At 34.9% G+C, this 20,793-nt stretch overlaps 2 protein-coding genes across 3 annotated transcripts in view; one reads left to right on the top strand and one right to left on the bottom strand.

Moving 5' to 3' along the window:
* Window positions 1-20,793, top strand: part of LOC106169328 (uncharacterized) — a 31,502-nt gene that overhangs the window by 593 nt on the left and 10,116 nt on the right. Inside the window, exons 1-2 of one of the 2 annotated variants that reach the window (XM_087017765.1) lie at window positions 15,441-15,655; window positions 19,548-19,682. In XM_087017765.1, the coding sequence (XP_086873891.1) occupies window positions 15,605-15,655; window positions 19,548-19,682 (186 nt within the window). In that variant the 5' untranslated portion in view covers window positions 15,441-15,604. Of the gene's footprint in view, window positions 1-15,440; window positions 15,656-19,547; window positions 19,683-20,793 lie in introns of those variants that run through there. The other variant, XM_087017764.1, reaches the window with a different exon arrangement.
* LOC106169311 (succinate dehydrogenase [ubiquinone] cytochrome b small subunit A, mitochondrial) lies at window positions 4,412-15,297 on the bottom strand. The gene is made up of 5 exons (XM_013548730.2): window positions 15,182-15,297; window positions 14,556-14,666; window positions 13,182-13,350; window positions 12,718-12,845; window positions 4,412-5,227 (listed from the first exon to the last, which is right to left on the bottom strand). Exons 1-5 carry the CDS (start codon window positions 15,210-15,212, stop codon window positions 5,160-5,162), a joined length of 507 nt encoding a protein of 168 aa, XP_013404184.1. The 5' UTR covers window positions 15,213-15,297; the 3' UTR covers window positions 4,412-5,159.

The following is a 20,793-nucleotide window of genomic DNA, read 5'->3' as shown; positions in this document are numbered from 1 at the left end:
ACTGCTCAACAATCTGAGGATGGTAAGATTGGACAAACGCCATGTTTTCAGCTGCAGTCATAAATAAATGATAAATAAATAAATAAATAAAAATAAATAAATAAATAAAAAGAAAAGTTAAAAGCACGGTATTTAAAAGCAGCCAAAATGAAACGTCCAACATTCCTCCATTTTGATTTAAAAAGTTAGATAGCATATAAGAACATTAAAAAAATATAAATAATATTGATATAAAGATCAAACCTATAAAATAAAGAAATGTAAAAAAAAGGAAATTAAAATAAAAAAGCAAAGAGAAAGTTTTAAGTCTAGAAAACTTGTGAAAATGAATTTTGAAATAAAATTACTTAAACAGAAGGCACACTCTAATATGTGTATAAATTATGCATAGCCCCTGTGTATCATTTCTATTAGGTAAATAAGAAACGGTTAATTAATTATCCATTGTCAAGAGGTAGACAACACTATAACTATTAATATAGAACCTATAATCTGCAAATTTTAAGTTGTAGGCCTACAAGCCTACATTTAAATTATAATATAACATACTAGGCCTTCTGCAGTATATATATATTCTTTTTTTAATAAAGTTTTGTTTAAATCAATAAGTTTATACTTTTAGTCATCTCAGTAGAATGAGAATTATATAAACCTAGCGAAAGGTCCCAGGTCGAGACCGCAACGTGGGTCAGCTGCTAATGTAAATTCTAATATACATTATTCTCACATTGTTAACTGCCTCACCTTATTTTACCAAATAAATATTACATATGTTATGAAAAGCATAAGAGCATTATGTTATGGAATGACTTTCTTGCAGTGCAACGTGCATTATATCAGTGTTAAAAGAAGATCGGCGCTCAGTCATAATAATAACAAACACGATGTTGAAGCAATAAAAAAACATATATTTCCCGTATTGTATAAGTTATTATATTGTATAAGTTCATGTTTAACGTGTCACGACCAGAAATTGTCGGCAATCTCTGTCTAGCAACACTCTGCTACTGATCCATTGTGAACTGCTCATATAGCCTACTCTAACTCCACAAGATCATAAAAACCCAAAAGGCTAACTCTGTCTCTGAAAACCCTTTCCCATATTTTGCTCGAGATCGTTGAAAACCCAGATAATATCTCTGTGCACCGGGGTACAAGTGACAGCCTAGACGTTTTAGAAATAAGTCTACGATCCATAGCCGCTATCTACTTGGGAGGCGTAGACCTACTTAAACGTATACAGTAGACTCAATAAGACAAAAGCAGGTATTCCTTACTGCTAGGCCAAGTGACCCATAGTTTTTTCATCCTTTTAGTACACCAAGCAAAACACACATGCAATGCACAGTACTTCGCTTTTTGACAATTTTATGCCCAAAAACAAGTTAAAAAAAATTAATAGATGATAACCCCCCCCCCAAAAAAAAAAAAAAAATATATATATATATATATATATATATATATATATATATATATATATCGATCACACACATTTTGTTAACCTGATGTATTTTAATACAAACCTATACCCTGACTAGCCGCGGAAAATTTTCACCCTGGCTAACCCTGTAACTAAGACGCCATTACTACGTTACCATGTCTATTTATTGACTGCATTTTTTTTTTCTTTTTAAGGGATCTGTTCAGATTTCACGCATGAGTAGTTTTTATGACAGCAGCTAATGACAAATGAAATGAAATACAATAAAATATATAATATCATCCTCTTATGAAAGCTCCTTTGTTACTTTGATCGAAGCATGGATGAATTATATAATATATGCCAACCCAAAACGTTTTGCGAAGAACACTTCGACTTTTGCGACTAAGGGTACCCACTTGCGACTTGTCTAACACACGATGTGATGCTGAAAAGGTAGTTCAGCACTCGAAACGCAACAATGAATACCCATTTCTTTTTAGTGGGGTCTGCTAACTATGTTAATTCGCAAAGAAAATGCTAAATTGTCGACTTTAACTGGTAGCGATGACTACCAGTTTTCTTTGATAATGACGTATGGTGGCTATTACAGCTTACCTGCACATGACATTCTACTTTAAATAGATTGCGGCCTTACATGCTTAGCAGCTAACGATACCCGTAACTAACCTGTGGTAAACGTACCGTAAATATGTAACGCCGAAAACTGAGGCAACCTATATATAAGCGCTGAATAAGTTGGTTACAGTTTTACCTTTACAGTAAACCATTGAGCCTAATAACTTTAAAATGGGCTGTGTTAAGCACCCCGCACACGGTAAGCAATTGGCGCGCGCCACTTGCGCTGAGCAAGATGCTCGGGCTCCTCAGCTCCCCGCAAACGCTGCGCTCTTTGCTAAGCAGAGGTGCCTCCCGGCCTGCCCCTAGCGGACGCACTGTGAACTGTGGGATCATGTGTTTAAGGAAACATTACATATTGTTGTTTTTTCTGATAGTAATGGATAATGGTGACCACGTTAATCAATCAGACTAACTATAACTGTGTACATTTTTTTGTTGACTTCGCTGGGGGCTGCCATTTTTGTTTGTTTCCGGCTACTGGCACATGCGCATTGTTAGCATGGCGTGAGCAATCGGCGCTTGCACCCCGCACACGCTGAGACATTTGCCTCAAGAGACCAAAAAAATCAAACACGTGAGAAATTTTGCTCAGCCGCGCGTGAGGCAAAAATCTCACCAAAATACCCCAGCACACGATGAGAAAACGGCGCAGCGCAAGTGGCGCGCGCCAAATGCTCACCGTGTGCGGGCCCCTTTATCAATGCATTCTTCCCTAGCTGGTGCTGAGTTAAAGCGGATATTTATAATAATAATAATATTTGTCCGAATTCGGGGCACATAAACAATATTTGTCGTTTGTGAGCTCAAGTTGCCGGTTTGTCATTGCAAAAACCGGATTATTGACTTAAATCACACTTGAAAATACTTGTGAACATTTTATTTTTTGGAATGAAAATTAACGTGCAACCCAATCAGTTAAAATGAAACACCGTTTCTATGTACGCAAACAAGGCCACTTACTAAATAATCTGGCCAATGCAGGATGGCTGCGTGAATAGGTAAATCTGCTAAAATTAATGTGGTTGGTAGAATTTCTTGGTTTTTGTTTTTTTAACATACAAAATTGTTTAATTGGCATATCATGTAAATTTTATGGTTCGTTGGTCAGTCAGTGAAGGGAGTGTGAAAATTTAGTGTTAGCAATTTTTAAAGAATAAACATATTATCTTTTACTAAAGATCCATGCACTAGTATAAGGAAATATGTCAGGCTGTACCCAGCAATTTAAAAGGGGGAGGTGGGTGGACATTTTACCATGAAACCCCCGGGAAAATTTGTCACATTTAACGCTCACTTATGATTCTTAACCTGTCCTAGACCATAAGATGTTTTTAATCTGTTCTAGGACATTCAGAAGGGCTTCCCAAAAACAGTTCTTGAATTTTTACATTCATTACAGAACAACATTAAAACTGTATAAAATACATATACCAAATGTTCCAGAATAGATTGAGAACCGTAAGTGAACGTTAAATGAGACAAATTTTCACAGGGGAACTCTCTTGCACATAGCGCAAATTTTACCAAGATTGGACTTTTTCCTGGCAAAAAGGGCAATTCGTTCAAAACACTTCCCTCCACCCCAACTAGAGGCCAGCATGTATAGTTATCTGAAGTCCTAGAACTGGACTTGTGCATCGATTTACACTTCATTTTATATATTGGTGCAGTTTTGAGAGTGAACTTTTAGTCCAATTATAAACCTCATTTATGCCTTCCTGGAGTTGTACGCAATCATCATAGTTATATATGTGGATCTAAAGATTTAAGTGTCATCATATAAGGGGCTAAAGATTTTAATGTGTCATCTGCAAATAGGTACGCTTTAGATGCATTATAATGGACTCTGACCAATGAATAATGTGCATGACAAAAGGGAGCATTCCCAAGACAGAACTGTGTGGAATTCCACCAGTTAGATATATTTATCCAGTCTGAAAAAAAGTTCCCTGAGCCATGTCATGAGAAAATCGGGTATTTGATAATGCCCTAGCTCATTAAGCATAGTCCAAGGTGAAGGACGTCACGAAATGCTTAGAAAAAGAAAAAAAAGTTTATAACATTAATCTAGCCTTCATTGCTCAATACTCCTGACTATTCCTCCATCACTTTAATGATTTATAAGCCTGTTAACCTTTGGGGGATGAATTCATACTGTGTGTCAGAAAGCAGCTTGTTAGTTAATTAATATTTCATGACCAAGTCACACAGGTATTGATTCTAGTAGCTTGCAGCAGGTAAATGTGAGGTGAACAGGTAATTTCCGGTCAACTTGTCACATTTTTTATATATGTAGTCTTTAGAAACTGTTTCATGTCTTGATCATATAAACAGGAACACAAAGACAATTATTTTTATCAAATCTTTTTTTTTATTATTATTAAACCTGATGCATGATGCTTTGAAACACTTTTTAAATGAGTTTGGAGATTTTTTAACTACCATCCTAGGATTTTATATAATATCTTAATATCCCAAATACTTTTCAGTCATTTTGGAAAATATTTCAGTTGTTTCAATGTCTGTTTGGTTTTCTTGTTAACACTCTTCATTTGTCTATAAATAAATTGCAGTTGGTACAGTGACTTAAGCTGCAGATAAACGTATCAAAGCAGCAACATTTACCTAAAGATGTTGTTATCAACTGATAAGATTGGATTTTTTTACCATAATGAAATTTAAACTGCAGTGAATACATTGTAACTTAAATGGAAATTTTAAGCCAGTCCCATTCGGCTCTATCAAGACCACAAGCAAGCAATAAGCAAAAACTGCCATAAATGACTTCTGCAATCCATTTTTGAGGCCTTTTCACAATAACTATGAGTATTTAATCCATATTCTGAGAAACTTCTAACTTTTTCCAAATGTGTACTGCCTCTATTCCTCTTCCAGATGGCAGAAAATATTTCAAGACAGGTCATAAAAATCTTTTCAAGTTTTACCATGCAAGCACTCCTTTTCCTGCCAAAGTATCCTGTCATTTTCAGTTCTGCACAACATATTAACTGTATTTATTATAGCATTTATGTTTTTCAAAATAAAAACATCAATTTGAAGGCTATTCACTGTCTTGTACAATCTGTAATAAAGATATCTACACCTCCCATAGCATTTTAACTGCCTTCTGAAGTCCCACATCATTATAATTGAAGTAAAACAGACCTGGAATAATAAAAAAATATAAATGTAGTTAATAGATAATCCTTACTTGCATGAATAGATAGATAAGAACAGATATATACAGTCTGGCAAAGTGACACTTGACTGGTGCAAACATAACTGGGTGGTGGTGTTGTTGCATACTTTAAATTTGGACTTGGTATCATATGTAAACATAAATAACATATTGACCCCATTCGGAATGGATGATCCAAGTACTTACTGATCCACCAACTAAATATGGCTGACCACAGTTCAAAAGCGATGCCGCTGATTCCCGATGGTCTCCCCGATTCCACACAGGTCTTTAAAAGTATTAAGCCTCTGCTCTGAGGTTTAATTGCTAGGCCCTTGCAGCCATGGTGCGTGTGGAAGCGGGGAGACCACCAGGAATCGCTTTGAACTGTGGTCAGCCATATTTAGTTGGCGGATCAGTAAGTACTTAGATCATCCATTCCGAATGGGGTCAATATGTTATTTATGTTTACATATGATACCAAGTCCAAATTTAAGGTATGCAACAACAACACCACCCAGTTATGTTTGCACCAGTCAAGTGTCACTTTGCCAGACTGTATATATCTGACAGTGTCCATATTAAATTGGCAGGGTTAAAATTCATGCCAAAATGTCTCATTTTTTTATACTGACCAGTCTTTCTAGACTAAAAATTAAAATTTGAATTTTACAATGAAGAATACCAATAAAGAGCAGACTGATATACTTGGACATGACTCATGAATTTAATTTTTTAGGCCTGTGACAGATCATTGGGTGATCTAAAGGAAGGGGGGGGGGGGGGGGGGGTGAGGGTGAAGGCACAGAAGGCACAATTCTTTCCTTTGACCAAAATTCTTTACCCTTGCCTCTCTTCCCCCCTACTTAGCAAACTCCAGGATACACCCAAGCAATATCTGGTCCAAAGAGACTTTTATCTGGAGAGTCTCTGCCTAATTCTGTAGTGCAAGAAATTTTGTAAAAAAAAAAAAAATCAGCTGACGTCTAGTAAAGACAAGTGCAGATCCACCAGTGTAGAACCCGATTCCACCCCCACCCCCCTCCAATCCCCCACACCATTAAATCCTTGCCTTTTCTCTCAGACCTAAACCTGACTTTGGGGCAATTTTGTAAAACTGGTGATGACAGAACCTGTAAAGTTGATCCATTTGGTTAATTCTACTTCATTATATGTAATCACATAAATGAAATTAAAAATGATTCAAATAGATCAACATCAAGGTTTAGACCTTTATATAAAAAGAAAAGGTATTTTATCTCCATAGTAGTAAAATTCAAGCTGGAAACATGTAACTCGGTTAAAAATAAATCAATTAAACATGGATACTTATTGTGAAAATGATTTAAGAGATTGAGGCAAACGTGTTGGCACTTTCAGGAAAACAATTTTTTTTTTTTTTTTGCTCAATATATCTCTGACACTTACTGTGCGTCACAAAGATGAATTCAAATTCCCAACTTTATACCAACAAGCTATTTCCTCAATTAAGACAAAGAAAAAAATATAATACTAAGGTGCTTTTTAACTGAATAATGGCTATGCTGTTTTTTTAATCAACAATTTATCTAAAATAAAAACAATATGGGTTTTGTTCTCTCTCTGTAGTACTTTATGACTTTATGAGCAGCAAGTTAAACCAAGGTACCAATGCCTTTATCATTTTGTTTAAATATCCCTAAAGCTATTCAGGAAAACATATATTTTCAAGTTTTTATGGACCGTTTGAAGTTAATGGCACTTTTGTCGTGACATCTAAGGTATACGTTATCACAACACCCTCAAGGAAATTTCACTAGTAAACATGAATAGTTAAATTCAGAAATTTTATATCATGACTTTTTATCCACATTTTTGAATTAGCTTTTAAAGTTTAGACCAAAACTGTCTGGTCTAATTATTTCAACTTTTCAGTTACGACAATTACATTTTTCTCAATTATTTTTCCTCTGCTTTGGAGGACATCCAAATTTTCTATTATTTTCTGTCAGAACAGTTGAATCTCTCTTCTACTACTGCTACTCACTGCTACTCTAACTGCTACCTTTACTCTGCTACTATTCACAGAAGTTTCCCAATTACTCACTTAAACACTCATCTTAATAAGCTGTCATCTCATTGAGTAAGTTATGATTTTTATCTTGAGCAGCAGGTGCATACCCTTACATCATAAAAGGTGCACTAAGTGTCAGTATAACACAATTTTTTTTATCCGCATCTGTTAAAACTATAAGGTCATCTCCCTTCTTAAAACAAGAAACGAGTTAAGACAACATTCTCAGATATCATAACACTGAGTTAAAACAATAAGATACATGTAAGCGTGTTACAGGAATGTAGGTCAACAAATGATTCAGGATTTGAATAATGCATTTTAGAGTATTCCTTTAAATGCAATCTATGCACAGTGGATATGTTGCCCACCACAAGGTTTGTAAAAATGACTTTAAAATCTGTATACATCTAAAATCACTCATTTATTTATTTAACAAAAAAAAAAAAAAAAAAAAAAAGTGTTACTCGGCAACATTTTATTTACTAGAAAATAAAGACCACATCCTATTGGACCATAGCATTAAAATGGCTGAAATGTTCTTTTCCTTAAGGGCACTGATGGAACAAATATAACAAGGCAGCAAAGCTGTCAAATGTACAGACAAAAAACAGAAAATAAAGATGCAAAAAAGGTCATTTTGTCAATTTTGATGCAATAATAAATAATGCTTATAATAGCACTGTCAGTCAACACTGAATTTTAATCTTGCACAACAGGTAACATGGTCAATAACAGGAGCGGACCCAGAGATATTTTCTGACAGTATTACAAAGTATCTATGTTGATCCATCCTCCATTTTGATGGTCTTCCAACAGAAAAAATAGATACCAGTCAATATAAACTTAATAACCTGACTGTCTTCCGGAAGACCCAGAAGATGGTCTCAATCCACCCCTTCAATAAGATTACAGTTTCAGGACCATGAGAGTTCAAATTCACATTATGAAAGTCTCAATATTTGAAAAATGATGACAGTGCATAAAATAATATTACATCATGTTTAAAAACATAAAAAACAATACAACTGCTTATGTAGAAATACAGAAAATGTGCAGAGCCCCAGGCAGATGAGAGCCTGCCTGGGGCTAAAAGTCACAAATGCAAGTGTTTGAGAAAAAATTATAAAGGAAAACAACAAAACTAGAAAAGCACTTTGAGAGTGCAGACCTCTGCCAAGGCAGCAATTGTTGATTATATTGATAATTGATTGATTATTGATCCGGACCACCACCGAAAATTAATCATTGTCCTCTTTGGCCCACTTCCGACAGTTCCTGAAAATTTCTGCAAAATCAGTCCATAACTTTTTGTGTTATGTGGATGACAGACAAACAGGGGTGAAAATATAACCTCCTTGGCAGAGCTTGAGGTAAATATAATTCCAATGAAGCTGCTATTCAAACTTTTAATCTTCCAGTTTGATATATATATATATATATATATATATATTTAAAACTTATTTGCAATATTAAACAAAATTTACCTGCACAATTATCACTGCTTCCTTATTATTAATCTAGCAAAGAGCTTTACCTTTGGGAGTTTACAGGGAAATATCAACAAGTGTGCTTTACGTAATCTCATTTAATGGCCTATTAAAGCAAATGACTTTATAACTCTGAAATTAATCTAGTGATACCCAAGGGTAATTTACAGACTGACCCACTCAAAGGTCTTCAGGCCCATAAGTCACACCTTAAGAAAAGCACAAAACCATAATGCCCAAAATAGGAGACTACCAATCCTGATGCAATAATACATTATGTTTAACTGCACAGTCAACATCAACTTATGCACAACAGGTAACACAGACGAAAGTAAAAGCATAAGGCTTCAGGCCCATCAGAGTTCAAGTTTATACTTAGAAAGTGCCAGAATGAGAAAAATGAAAATTTCACAAAAAATGCATAAATACAATAAACTTGATAATCCGATAGAGCTGGTTTTCTCATGAGCTGAAGGCCAATCCTAAAAATCGTACTTGTAAGTTTAAAATTATAATAAGTAGCACAGTTTTCTTTTCATAATGTTTGCAGTAGCAGTGCAAAAAGATTGTCAATTTTGATGTAACATTACATAATAAATTAGAGAATAATTATCACCAATTTTTGTTTATTGACTATAAATAGGATGGACATGTAGAAAATATGATTACCATTTGGCTTCATGTCCATGGGAGCTCCGAGTCCCATAATGAATATGCCAAAAAAGATAATGAATATAACACTAAAATGTATAACTTCCAGAAAAAGAAGCCAATTAGACTGCTTTTCTAACTCAGGCTGCATTTTAGTCCTGTGTTTCTTTTTTGAAAGTTTGACAGTCATAAGTAACACGGTTTTTCCATAATGGTCATCAAGGCAGCAGCACCAAAAATTGTGTTTTCTGCTATTTTGATGCAACATTACATAATGCTTAACAGCATAATGACCATCGATTTTTAATAATAAAATATAAGTGTCATGGATTTTCACAAAATGTGACTAGCACGGGTCTTCAAGCCCGTGGAGGTTCTAAGTCGCACCTTGGAAATGCCAATATGTGAAAAATTAAATTTTCACAAAAAACTGTTTAATTGCCAGAAAAAATTACCAAACAGACTGCATTGCCAACTGAAGCTGTATTTTAGACCCATGTTTCTTTCCTGTAAGTTTGAGAACAGTAATTGACATGATTTTTGTTAAATGGTCATCATGGGAGCAGTGCCCAAAATAGGGGTTTCTTCAAATTTTGATGCAACATTACATAATGTTTAACAGCATAATGACCATCAATTTTTAATTATAAAATATTAGTATCACGGATATTCAGGAAATGTGACAAGCAAAGGTCTTCAGGATCATGGAACTTCAAAGTCACACCTTGAAAATGCCAATAAGTGAAAAATTAAATTTTCACAAAAAACTGTTTAATTGCCAGAAAAATTTACCAAACAGACTGCATTGCCTACTGGAGCTGTATTTTAGTCCCATGTTTCTTTCCTGTAAGTTTGAGAACAGTAAGTGACATGATTTTCCTTAAATGGTCATCATGGGAGCAGTGCCCAAAATAGGGGTTTCTTCAAAATTTCATGCAATATTACATAATGTTTTACAGCATAATGACCATCAATTTTTAATTATAAAATATTAGTATCATGGTTATTCAGAAAATGTGACTAGCAAAAGCCTTCAGGCCCATGGAACTTCAAAGTCACATATTGAAAATGCCAAAATGTAAACAATACAGCACTGTTCTGAAATGGGTTTATTTCCATTTTTAACACTTTTTAAACATAAAACAAAATAAACAGTTTACTGCCATTTTTATATGACCAATGAAGAAAATTGATGAGATGGGAAAAGTATCAACAGAACAGTTTTAAATGCCCAACTTCCTCCATTCTGAGATTCTGAACATAGTGGATGAATGCATCTGACAAACTGCAATGATATGAGTTTATTTCCATTTTTGACACTTTATTACACAATACATGATAACAAGTTTACCATCATTTTTACAAAATCAACTAACAATGTTGTAAAGATGCAGGAAATGCCAAACAAACACATTTACGTATCTTATTAGTTCAATAATGAGACTGTTAACATGCCTAAGAATTGAATGTGAGGAAATGTGAAAAAACAGCATTACCTTTTAAAATAATGGACTGATTATGCTGATTTTCAAACTCAACCTGCGTTTTAGTAAGATTGGCCCCTCCTGTGAGTATAATGACAATTGGCCAATCTGTTTTTCTTATATTGTGTTATCAGTGTTGCATATATACTGAAAAAAGTGAAAAAAAAACAGCATAAATTCCCTATAAGTGACCCGATCGTGCTGATTTTCGAATTTGACCTGCGTATTATGAATATTTATCAGTTCTGTAAGTTTCAAGCCAAAGGGTAAAACAGCTCTTCATTTATTGTGTTATCAGTGTTGCAAAAATGCTGAAAAAAAGTGAAAAAATAGCCTAAATTCACTAAAAATGACCCAATCATGCTGATTTTCGAACTTGACCTGCGTATTATGAATATTCATCAGTTCTGTAGGTTTCAAGCCAAAAGGTCAAATGGTTTTCCATTTATGGTGTTATCGGTGCTGCATATATGCTGAAAAAAGAGAATAAAAAATAGCCTAAATTCACTAAAAATGACCCAATCACGCTGATTTTCGAACTTGACCTGCGTATTATGTATATTCATCAGTTCTGTAAGTTTCAAGCCAAAAGGTAAAATGGTTTTCCACTTATCGTGTTATCGGTGCTGCATATATGCTGAAAAAAGTGAAAAAACAGCATAAATTCCCTATAAGTGACCCGATCATGCTGATTTTCGAACTCGACCTGCGTATTATGAATATTCATCAGTACTGTAAGTTTCAAGCCAAAAGGTACAATGGTTTTCCACTAATCGTGTTATCGGTGCTGCATATATGTTGAAAAAAGTGAAAAAACAGCATAAATTCCCTAAGAGTGACCCGATCATGCTGATTTTCGAACTTGACCTGCGTATTATGAATATTCATCAGTTCTGCAAGTTTCAAATCAAAAGGCAAAATGGTTTTCCACTTATCGTGTTATCGGTAAAAGTGCACGGCGACGGCGACGGCGACGACGGCGACAGCGACGACGGCGACGACAGACGCAGATGATGGCTATATGTACAGACACATCTGTGTCTGTACATAAAAATAATAAAAAAAAAAAAACAAGTTGCTGGCAGGCAGTCATTTATGTAAATATATTTTTTGTTCACACGTGAATGCAGGATCATGATTACAATATTGTAAATGGTATTTTTTTATTAACTTTTAAATCCCTTTTTATGTGTATTAGAAACAATTGTGTTTACATTGTACGATCTTGCGATTTTATTGAGTAAGTATAAAATTATCATAAGTATATTTTTATTGAACCAAACTGTCCACTGATCCCCTAAAATTTCCTTTTTTTTCCTTAAATCAAATCATGCCTAGTTGAATGATTTTTATTACACCTCTCATAATTTCACTTGATTCCAAACCAATCATGAGACATGTCCAAGGATTCTTATAGGCAACTGCTCTAACTAACATAATCTTAAAAACATTTTAATTTATCATTTTCCATTAAATTTATACCTTTATTGTTTTAAGTTCAAACAAAGTAAACTCTTTACTTATCACAGAATATTTTATAAAAAAACATTTCAATGTTTACTCAACTCTCAACAGTTTTGAAAATTTACTAGTACTTGGCATCATGATAAAAAGTACAATTTTCTTAGCATCAAAAATAAATAAATAAATAAATAAATAAATAAATCCTGAAAATGCCCAATGTTAAAAAATATGGAGGCATTTGAAAATTTAAAGAATTTACCAAATCGCATAACTTTCCAACTTTTTATCCTCATATTATCAAAAACCTTTTTAAACAACAAATTGAGCTGTGTTACCTGCCAGTGAAGTCGTAGTCAAAATGTACAACACCACCATCCTTGCTGACTTCACCCAAGGATAGCGCCTCCTTCCTGTCTCTGAGGGGTAACCATGGATGTAGTCTGTAAATACACCCTCCAGACCCCTGAAACCATGACATATTGCCTGGGTTAGGATCTGTTATTGTTATATAAAAACTATGGTCTATTTTGTAGAGCATTGTCTATTGTACGATGTATACCAGTAATGTATCTCTCTCTCTCTCTCTATCTCTCTTTCTCACACACACACACACACACACACACATCCCCCCACCCCCCCTGTGTGTGTGTTTGTGTTTGTATGCACATGTGCCTGTGTGTGTGCATGCATGCATATGGCCATTGGAATTGGATTTGTGATCTCATGCTATATCAACCATAGCCACAAAACATTCTACTAGTAGTACATGCACTGTTCTGATTCTGAGCCTGGAACTCACCAATGACCATGGACAATAAAAGCTGTTGCCACTAAGTAATTCATGATGGGGTGCTCTATGACAAAGGCTGCCGGCAGTACTGCTATCATGGAGCCTGCAAACAGGCGCTCAATTTTCCACTTGCTCACAATGTCATGGTCCATTTCGCCACTGGGATCATAGACCGCCGCTAAAAACATTAAGATACCCTGTACAATCTATCATTCCAATTCAATACTGATATATTGGAACATACTAATTAAACTTCTGGAATCATCAAAACAAACTGACTGTAACCAAAAATACTCAAATCTTGACATCACGTATCTGTTGATGTGTTAGGTGTGAATCTACTCCAAATATGAAGTTTCTTTTTCCTTTAAACTTTAATTCTGTCCTGTTATCAAATGTGCTATGACAGGTGACCTGTACAACCATGTGTAATGTAATCTGTTGATTATACACTTTAGTCCCATGCATACTATTCACATCCAATGATCTATCAAAGACTGCATTCCCACAGATTTTAAATCTATCTATCCCCGTGGGGAGTCTCACTAGATTACTGTCAGCTTAGCCAGCTTAAATGTCTGTCCCGCCTACTAAAAGCTGTATGGGGGTAATTAACTTCCGTGCGCGCTCGGCTAACAGCAATTTAGCGTGAACCCCCAAGGAGTTAGGTCGAACCAGATGGATCGATCTAAATCTGTGGGAATGCAGTCACAGTCTTCTATCATTCTGTTTTTAGAGATTGACAGCAGCCTAGCTATTATGTCAGAGAATAACTAAAATGTAGCTTCAGCACTCAATACAGCCAATTAGTGTACAATATTTAATTTTAACTCAATGACACTTTGCTCATTGTTTGTCATACTTTTATGGTGTTCAAGAGAACAATGCTTTCATCTGAACAGTAATACACCGACTTAAAAGATACTGAAAATGATCCTGTAGCATACTAGCAAGGTAATTAATAGTACAAGAAGGGCTTGCCATACTTATTGGTGTAACTTGCCCTATGCAAGTGATTTCAGCTGTTGGGCAACCAGAATTAAGATATGCTTGCCTGCAAATGCAGGTGATTTGCTTAAGGATCACTTTCCCACAATTTGAAAATTTTGTATTCTTATTTTTTTTTTCAAATGATTTTGGAGAGAAGCAAGTAGATTTTCAGACAATTTACTCAACAGAGCAAGTGCCAGAAAGTGGTTTATGACAAGCCCTGGTATGGTACCAGTATGATATCTCAAAAATAGAATGATAAATATGGGACTCTCAGACAGAATGCCCAATGTAAAAAGGCCTTTCGATCTCATCCCCCCACGGCATAATTTATCTGTTCATAAGTCAATTATACGTTTTCCATTCCAATTCAGATTAACATGATTTTCTTACATGGATCACTTTTTTCCGTAAGGTTATGTGCTGAATGGCGTGACAGGATAGCTAAAGGTGGCTGGTGTTGTAAAGTCACTAGCTGGGGCCTGGTGGCAAAACGCTGCAGCCCTGAGGAGAAATAGAAATTGTGTTAAGTGATAAATATATCCTGCACATGCATAAACATTTCAGAATGTGTAAGAAACATTGATACTTGTAGAAATTAAAACAGTTTATTAATATCAAAGTCACCACCTACATGTACATGTACATGTACAGTACATTGGTTTTGATTAACTAAAGCATTAAAAATAAGAGTTACAGGCTGTTGGGGGGGGGGGGGGGGATGTACTGGCAAACCTAGGAAATGGTCAATATTCACAATTAAAAAATATTTTGTTGTAAAGTCGTCCTAAATGTTATTAAGCTTTACATAACCACATAACACAGCATCTGTTTCAATTTGTCAAAGTTTCAGGACACCTCAAGGTCATTTATTCTGTTGGTGATCTTTTTCAATTAAAAAGAAGACACCACCCATACAGTTATGTATCTTAAGGAAATAAATATATCTGTCGTTACAATTTGCAAAGATGAATACTGTAAGACAATAACGGTATAGGCGAGGATATATCGAAACTTACCCCGAGAGGCTCGAAGTAAACTTAACGCCATTTTGTCTGCAAACTACAAAAACTGTACACCGATATTACATTAGCATTGCAGTAAACATTGATTCTCATAACATCTAGTAAAGGTGTGTTTTTTAATGTTATAAGACAAAACTGTTTATTTAAAGTGACATATAAGTGGTTAATGTTTTTTTTTTTTTTTTTTTTTTGAGGGACCAATTTCTAAATAAAATGAATGCACGGTTTATGTAAGTAGGTCGAATATAGGTCATAGTTCAGTAGATCACATGACGTAAACATGGCCGACAAGTTTACGTGAGGTCTTCTAATGTCCTCATTACATTAAACGGGACTTTAAAAGAACCATTGTTCGGCAAAGTTGTCAATTTGAGACTAAAATTCAGACTATGCCAAAGCTGTGATAAAAACGCCTGAATGTTTTCAGTATCATCCATATCGTCTTGTTTAGGCTTAAGTAGGCAACAGGTAAGGCAGACTCCCCCTTTCTCTCTCTCTCTCTCTCTCTCTCCCTCTCTCTCTCTCTGTCCGGCATTTAATAGTTATTTGTGCCTTTATCTCATGCTTTACAAACAGAACATATCATAAACCCTAAATATCCCAGATAGCATGCAAACGTTGGGCCAACGTTGGCCCAACGTTGCCTTGGTTGACCATGCATACGTTGGCCCAACGTTGGGTTTCCATCTAAGTGCTCACTTTGGCCAACGGTTGGCTGAACGTATTTGGCCAACGTTGGCCCAACGTTGGTCAATTTCAATGCTAACGCATTGCCAACATATTCCCAACCAAACTACGTTGGCCCTACATTGGGCCAACTAATATTCAACGTTGGCCCAACAATTACCCAACCTGTAACCAACAGTGTTTTTACGTTGGTTCTACTAATAACCAACATCGGTCCAACGATTACCCAACCTCAAACCAACATTGCATTAACATTGGGCCAACGGTAGGCCAACTGGTCACCGAGGTATCTGCAATTTGCACAATGATTAATGACCCAACCTAAAACCAGGGGCACAGTGATTTACATCATTGAACCAAAGTCAAAATAATTTTATCCAGAATCACATACGTAGTAGGGCACTGTAATAACATGGCTGATGCACAGGCAGATCAATGTCCTGATGAAATATCTTAAGCATCTGAAATCTACAGAGGTATAATTGAAAAATTAGGAAGCTAATTAATGGATGAATTCTTCAGAGGACTTGATCTGCCTGTGTTGCGGTAGAAACAAAAAGATTAGTGATATATTTTAAACTGTTTAATTAATTCATAACATTACACTGAACAATACCTTCAACCAACTAAATAATGTGATGGGAATGGGATGATACAAAAAGACATCTCAAAGAAACTTTTTATAAAAATATAATAATATGAAATTTAAACAATCATAAGTGTATTTTATATGAATTGTTTAATCATTCATGTCAAGAAAATTATTACCAGTCCTGTGTAAGAACTTCCCACCTTATTCCTGGAGTCAGGGCAGTTTTTTTTTCACTATTATAGTGTTTTTCATCCAATCCAAGATTCACGATTATTTCAATTTTAAAAAAATCTTCATTAAATTAAATTTAAATCCAGAAACCCTTGATTAATATCAGGTAAGGTGTTTAAAATTCAAAAGAACTGTCATTAAGTAGATAAGTTACTAGTAAGTCTATAAAATCACATAAAGTCTCTTCCTTCAGGCAAAATCTCAGACATTGTCTCGTCAAATAAAATCAGTGGTCATATGAATGCAATCTTCATTTTTTCTCTCTCGATCTTTCCTGTCCTGCGCCTGCATGATCTTTGGCAAAGCACGATTAGTTAGGTGTATCTTCAACATCTTTTTCTGAACAATCAAAGAAGAGTGTGCTGCATCTACAAATTTAAATATTAAAAATTTAACTTGAAATATAATGCTGGAATTATTATGCATATGCATCATATGCATAACATTTTTACATGCTTGACTATACCTCTTCCCACATCACTGTGTTAATATACATACTAGTAGTTGTGTATTATAATATAATACGATAATCTCCCCATGTTCTCTAAGTTAGGCAAAAGCTAATATCTTTAAATTTTACAAGTGAGTGTCTGTGTGTGCAGTAATTTATAGCAAAATTACTAGTAGTTCTTCCATGTACACTTGACCATGGATTCAGTTTTAAAGGGTTCAAAATCCCATACAACTGTACTGTACAACTGAATACTATATTATTTAGTCATTCCAACAACTCTATCACAGAATTCACTGGCCAGGATTCATACAGACACATAATAACAATTGGCTTTGAAGGACCATTAAGGCTCTAATTCAAGTAATTTTCAGGGAAAGGTATTATCCCCATCTGTGAATTATTGTCTGTATATATGTCAAGCTTGAAGTAATATTTTACCAAGGGCAAAAATGGTGAAATACAAACCCTTTTCAAACCTAATAGCAATGCAAGTACTTTTTAAAGTCACAAACAAAAATCAAAGTGCTGGACTAAATTTGAATACTGTTCAAGGCTGTATGGATCCTGGTGCATCAGTAAATTATATGGAGAAATACAAAATTGAAAGACACTTACATGCTCACTTCTTATCCTGTCTCTTTATCTCTTCATTTTCTTTCTAGTTTCCAAAAGATGTATTCTTTTTTAATCCAGAAATCAATGTTTTCAGTCTCTTCCTTATAGAACATTCTTGACCCTCTGGCTTAGATGTTTGAAATGGCTTAACCGTTGCGCTTAAACTGACCTGATTGAGCATGCTGTAGGCAAACAGTTTATGTCAAACTGACAGTTAAGATAAACACCTGGCTTGAAATGAATTTGGTCTATTGAAAGTTACCAGTTTATTTTAATCACAAGTCCAGCTTAAATTGATGCTAACTATGAGGTTTACAATTTATATATTATGCAGTTGTACATCATAATAAGACTTCAATCATTTGTCTGATTTCAATAATAATAATAATAATAATAATAATAATAATAATAAATATAATGTTTTCGCAGCATTATTGGAAAAAAATTTTTTTTCATTCAGTTCTTTATATAGGTGAAGTACTTGTAGTAGTACTATGTGGAATGTTTATTGCTTGGAGGATAAATTAAAGCAGAAAACTGATTTTAACGCAAGGAATTTAAACTCATAATGAAAAAAAAATAAAAAATATATATATATGTTTCTTTTAAGCCTAATAACTCTATGTATATGATCAAAAGATAAGTATATGTGCTTCTCAGTTGTGAACAGAAACACTTTCAAATTAATTATTGGGTTGTTAATTGCATACGTTGACTACGTTGGCCCAACGTTGGCACAACGTGTGCATATTGCAGTTACGTTATGCATAAAATGATGTAGTTGGGCCAACGTTGGGCCAACGTAATACTGCCAACGCCAACTATGTGCCAACAAACCAACCATTCCCCAACGTTGGCCCAACGTATGCATGCTATCTGGGATTATAGGGCGTAATACATATGAAACGCATCACCTAATGGCACCGCTTACTGGTATTCCCTCACGCTGTGTCTCCACCCCCCCCCCCCCCCCCCCCGCTGTATTATTGCCTTCCTTCCCTGCTCTCCTTCATTTGCCCCATTTACATCTGCAGAAACATTAAAGTAAAATTACCTTATTTACTGTACTACTGATAGACCCTCCCAGAGCCCAAATCCCTACACTCTAACACTCAATAGAAAAAAAATGGATTTTTTTTTCTTTTCCTGGACACTGGTCCAGTGAAATGGATCCCTGACAAAAAGAAATACACCATGGCGCCCTTCTATAGAAAGCGTCAGAACCTCATTAGATGTCTCTGACTGGTATCGCTATATCGCTCTCATGCAACCATGTGGCAGGTAGCCTAGAACTTACAGCACTACTACAAGTCACTCTAAAGCACCCTTTTGAACTCTGAATGTCTCTGTTATATATGCACATAACACTTCTTTTCTTTATAGCATCAGTATCTCTATACAGTATATTTGTACATTAATACTTCCTGATAACACTCCAGTGGGAGAGCTAAGACTTAATAGATACGTCTAGAAAGCTGGAAAGAGATGTTTATATACTAAACATGGAGGCTGTCTTCTGAGTCTTTTGGAAGATGGTCAGATTTTCAAAATTACTTTGACAGGTATCTAATTCTTTATTGTTGGAAGACGGTCAAAAATGGAAGATGGATCAACAAAGAAAATTTGGAAGACGCTGTCAGGAAATATCTCTGGATCTGCCCCGGCCTGTACTATACATTGTGCATGTACCCTGGTATAGCAGTAGCATGAGTACACTTATAGATTAGACACATGCTAGTGCAGTGTGCATTTATTAGTAGTAAATATGCAGTATTTTACAGTTGCTGGAAGGAGTGGTTGCAGGGAAAAAAGGCCCAGTTCACAAGGTGTACTTCACTCCAGGCCACCTGTTTGTTACAGTTCAAGATGGGCATATCCTGTACACATTTGATGTGCTGCCAACTTCCCTACCACAGGTACTGCATGATGGCATGTATAATCAGAGTCTTAATTGTCTAATAGAAGTATCAAAACTACACATGTACATGTACATTAAAAATCATTGTGCATTCATAGATTTGAAAATTAAGGCATTTGATAGTACTGTATATATGGAGACTATGGGGTTATGGAACAAACTTACATGTTAGTGACCAGTATAGATGGCAGATGTTTTTAAATTGATTGCTAATGTACATGTATAACAGAGATGTTAACTTAAATGCAAAAGCTGTAAAAGATACTGAAATCTCAGATACTTCAATATGTAACAGTGGAGGATGCCTGGCTAAAACCCTTCACCATTCATGTTCTCAATGTTTCTAAATGACCTAGAAGAATTTTTAGAATTACACAAAAGTAAGGGCTTGGAAAACCTTACCACAATTTTTAAAACAGATCTGAATGTGTACCTAAAACTTTTTGTTTCTTTTTTGCACTGTAATGTAAATGGCATGACTAACTGAACTGCAAAAGCTGCTTACTGTTTGAGCACTACATGTATTATAACCTACAGTATGTCACATAAAAGTAAACAGTAATAAAACTACTGAGTTTGGGAAAGGCAAACAACCAAAAAATGTAGATTTTTCAAATGGAGGAAAAGAATTAGATATTTTTAAAAACATATAAATATCTAGGGATACATTTTTCAAGAACATAACATAACAAGCCGAGCAATAAATTGGGTTATATTTTGTCTTTTATAAATTATTAAAAACACCATGGAGTGATTAATATGTCAATAGTACCAGTATTTTCAATGAATGTGGTTTTACTTATACGTGGAAATTAAAAAATTTAATGGAACAGACATCCGCTGGTTGAAAAAAGTAAAATATATAAACTTTCAATTTTGGAAAAGAAAGGTAGCTGTATAAAATTCACTTAAACACTAATTTAAAATAGAATTAAATTTAAAATAGAATAATACCATGCAGCAATACCATCTACTAGTAATTTGGCAATTGTGCATTTAAAACCTTTAATACCAAATTACCTATAGAAACTCGTAAATGGTAAAATATACCTAGATTATGTCCCATGTACTAGTATAGCAAACATGGTTTGGAAGACAAGTTTTCCTAT

Source organism: Lingula anatina, chromosome 7 (genome assembly GCF_051362555.1).
Source record: "Lingula anatina isolate TDL-2025a chromosome 7, LinAna3.0, whole genome shotgun sequence".
Classification (NCBI taxonomy): domain Eukaryota; kingdom Metazoa; phylum Brachiopoda; class Lingulata; order Lingulida; family Lingulidae; genus Lingula; species Lingula anatina.
The sequence above is the reverse complement of the archived record's forward strand: the minus strand, read 5'-3'. Positions and strand labels throughout refer to the sequence as shown.

Coding starts and splice junctions, on each gene's coding strand:
- LOC106169311 (XM_013548730.2), bottom strand. CDS start 15,212: ATGGCGTTAAGTTTACTTCGAGCCTCTCGGG. Junction 14,667..15,181: donor TTTACTTCGAGCCTCTCGGG/GTAAGTTTCGAT, acceptor ATTTCTCCTCAG/GGCTGCAGCGTTTTGCCACC. Junction 12,846..13,181: donor TTTATTGTCCATGGTCATTG/GTGAGTTCCAGG, acceptor TCATGGTTTCAG/GGGTCTGGAGGGTGTATTTA.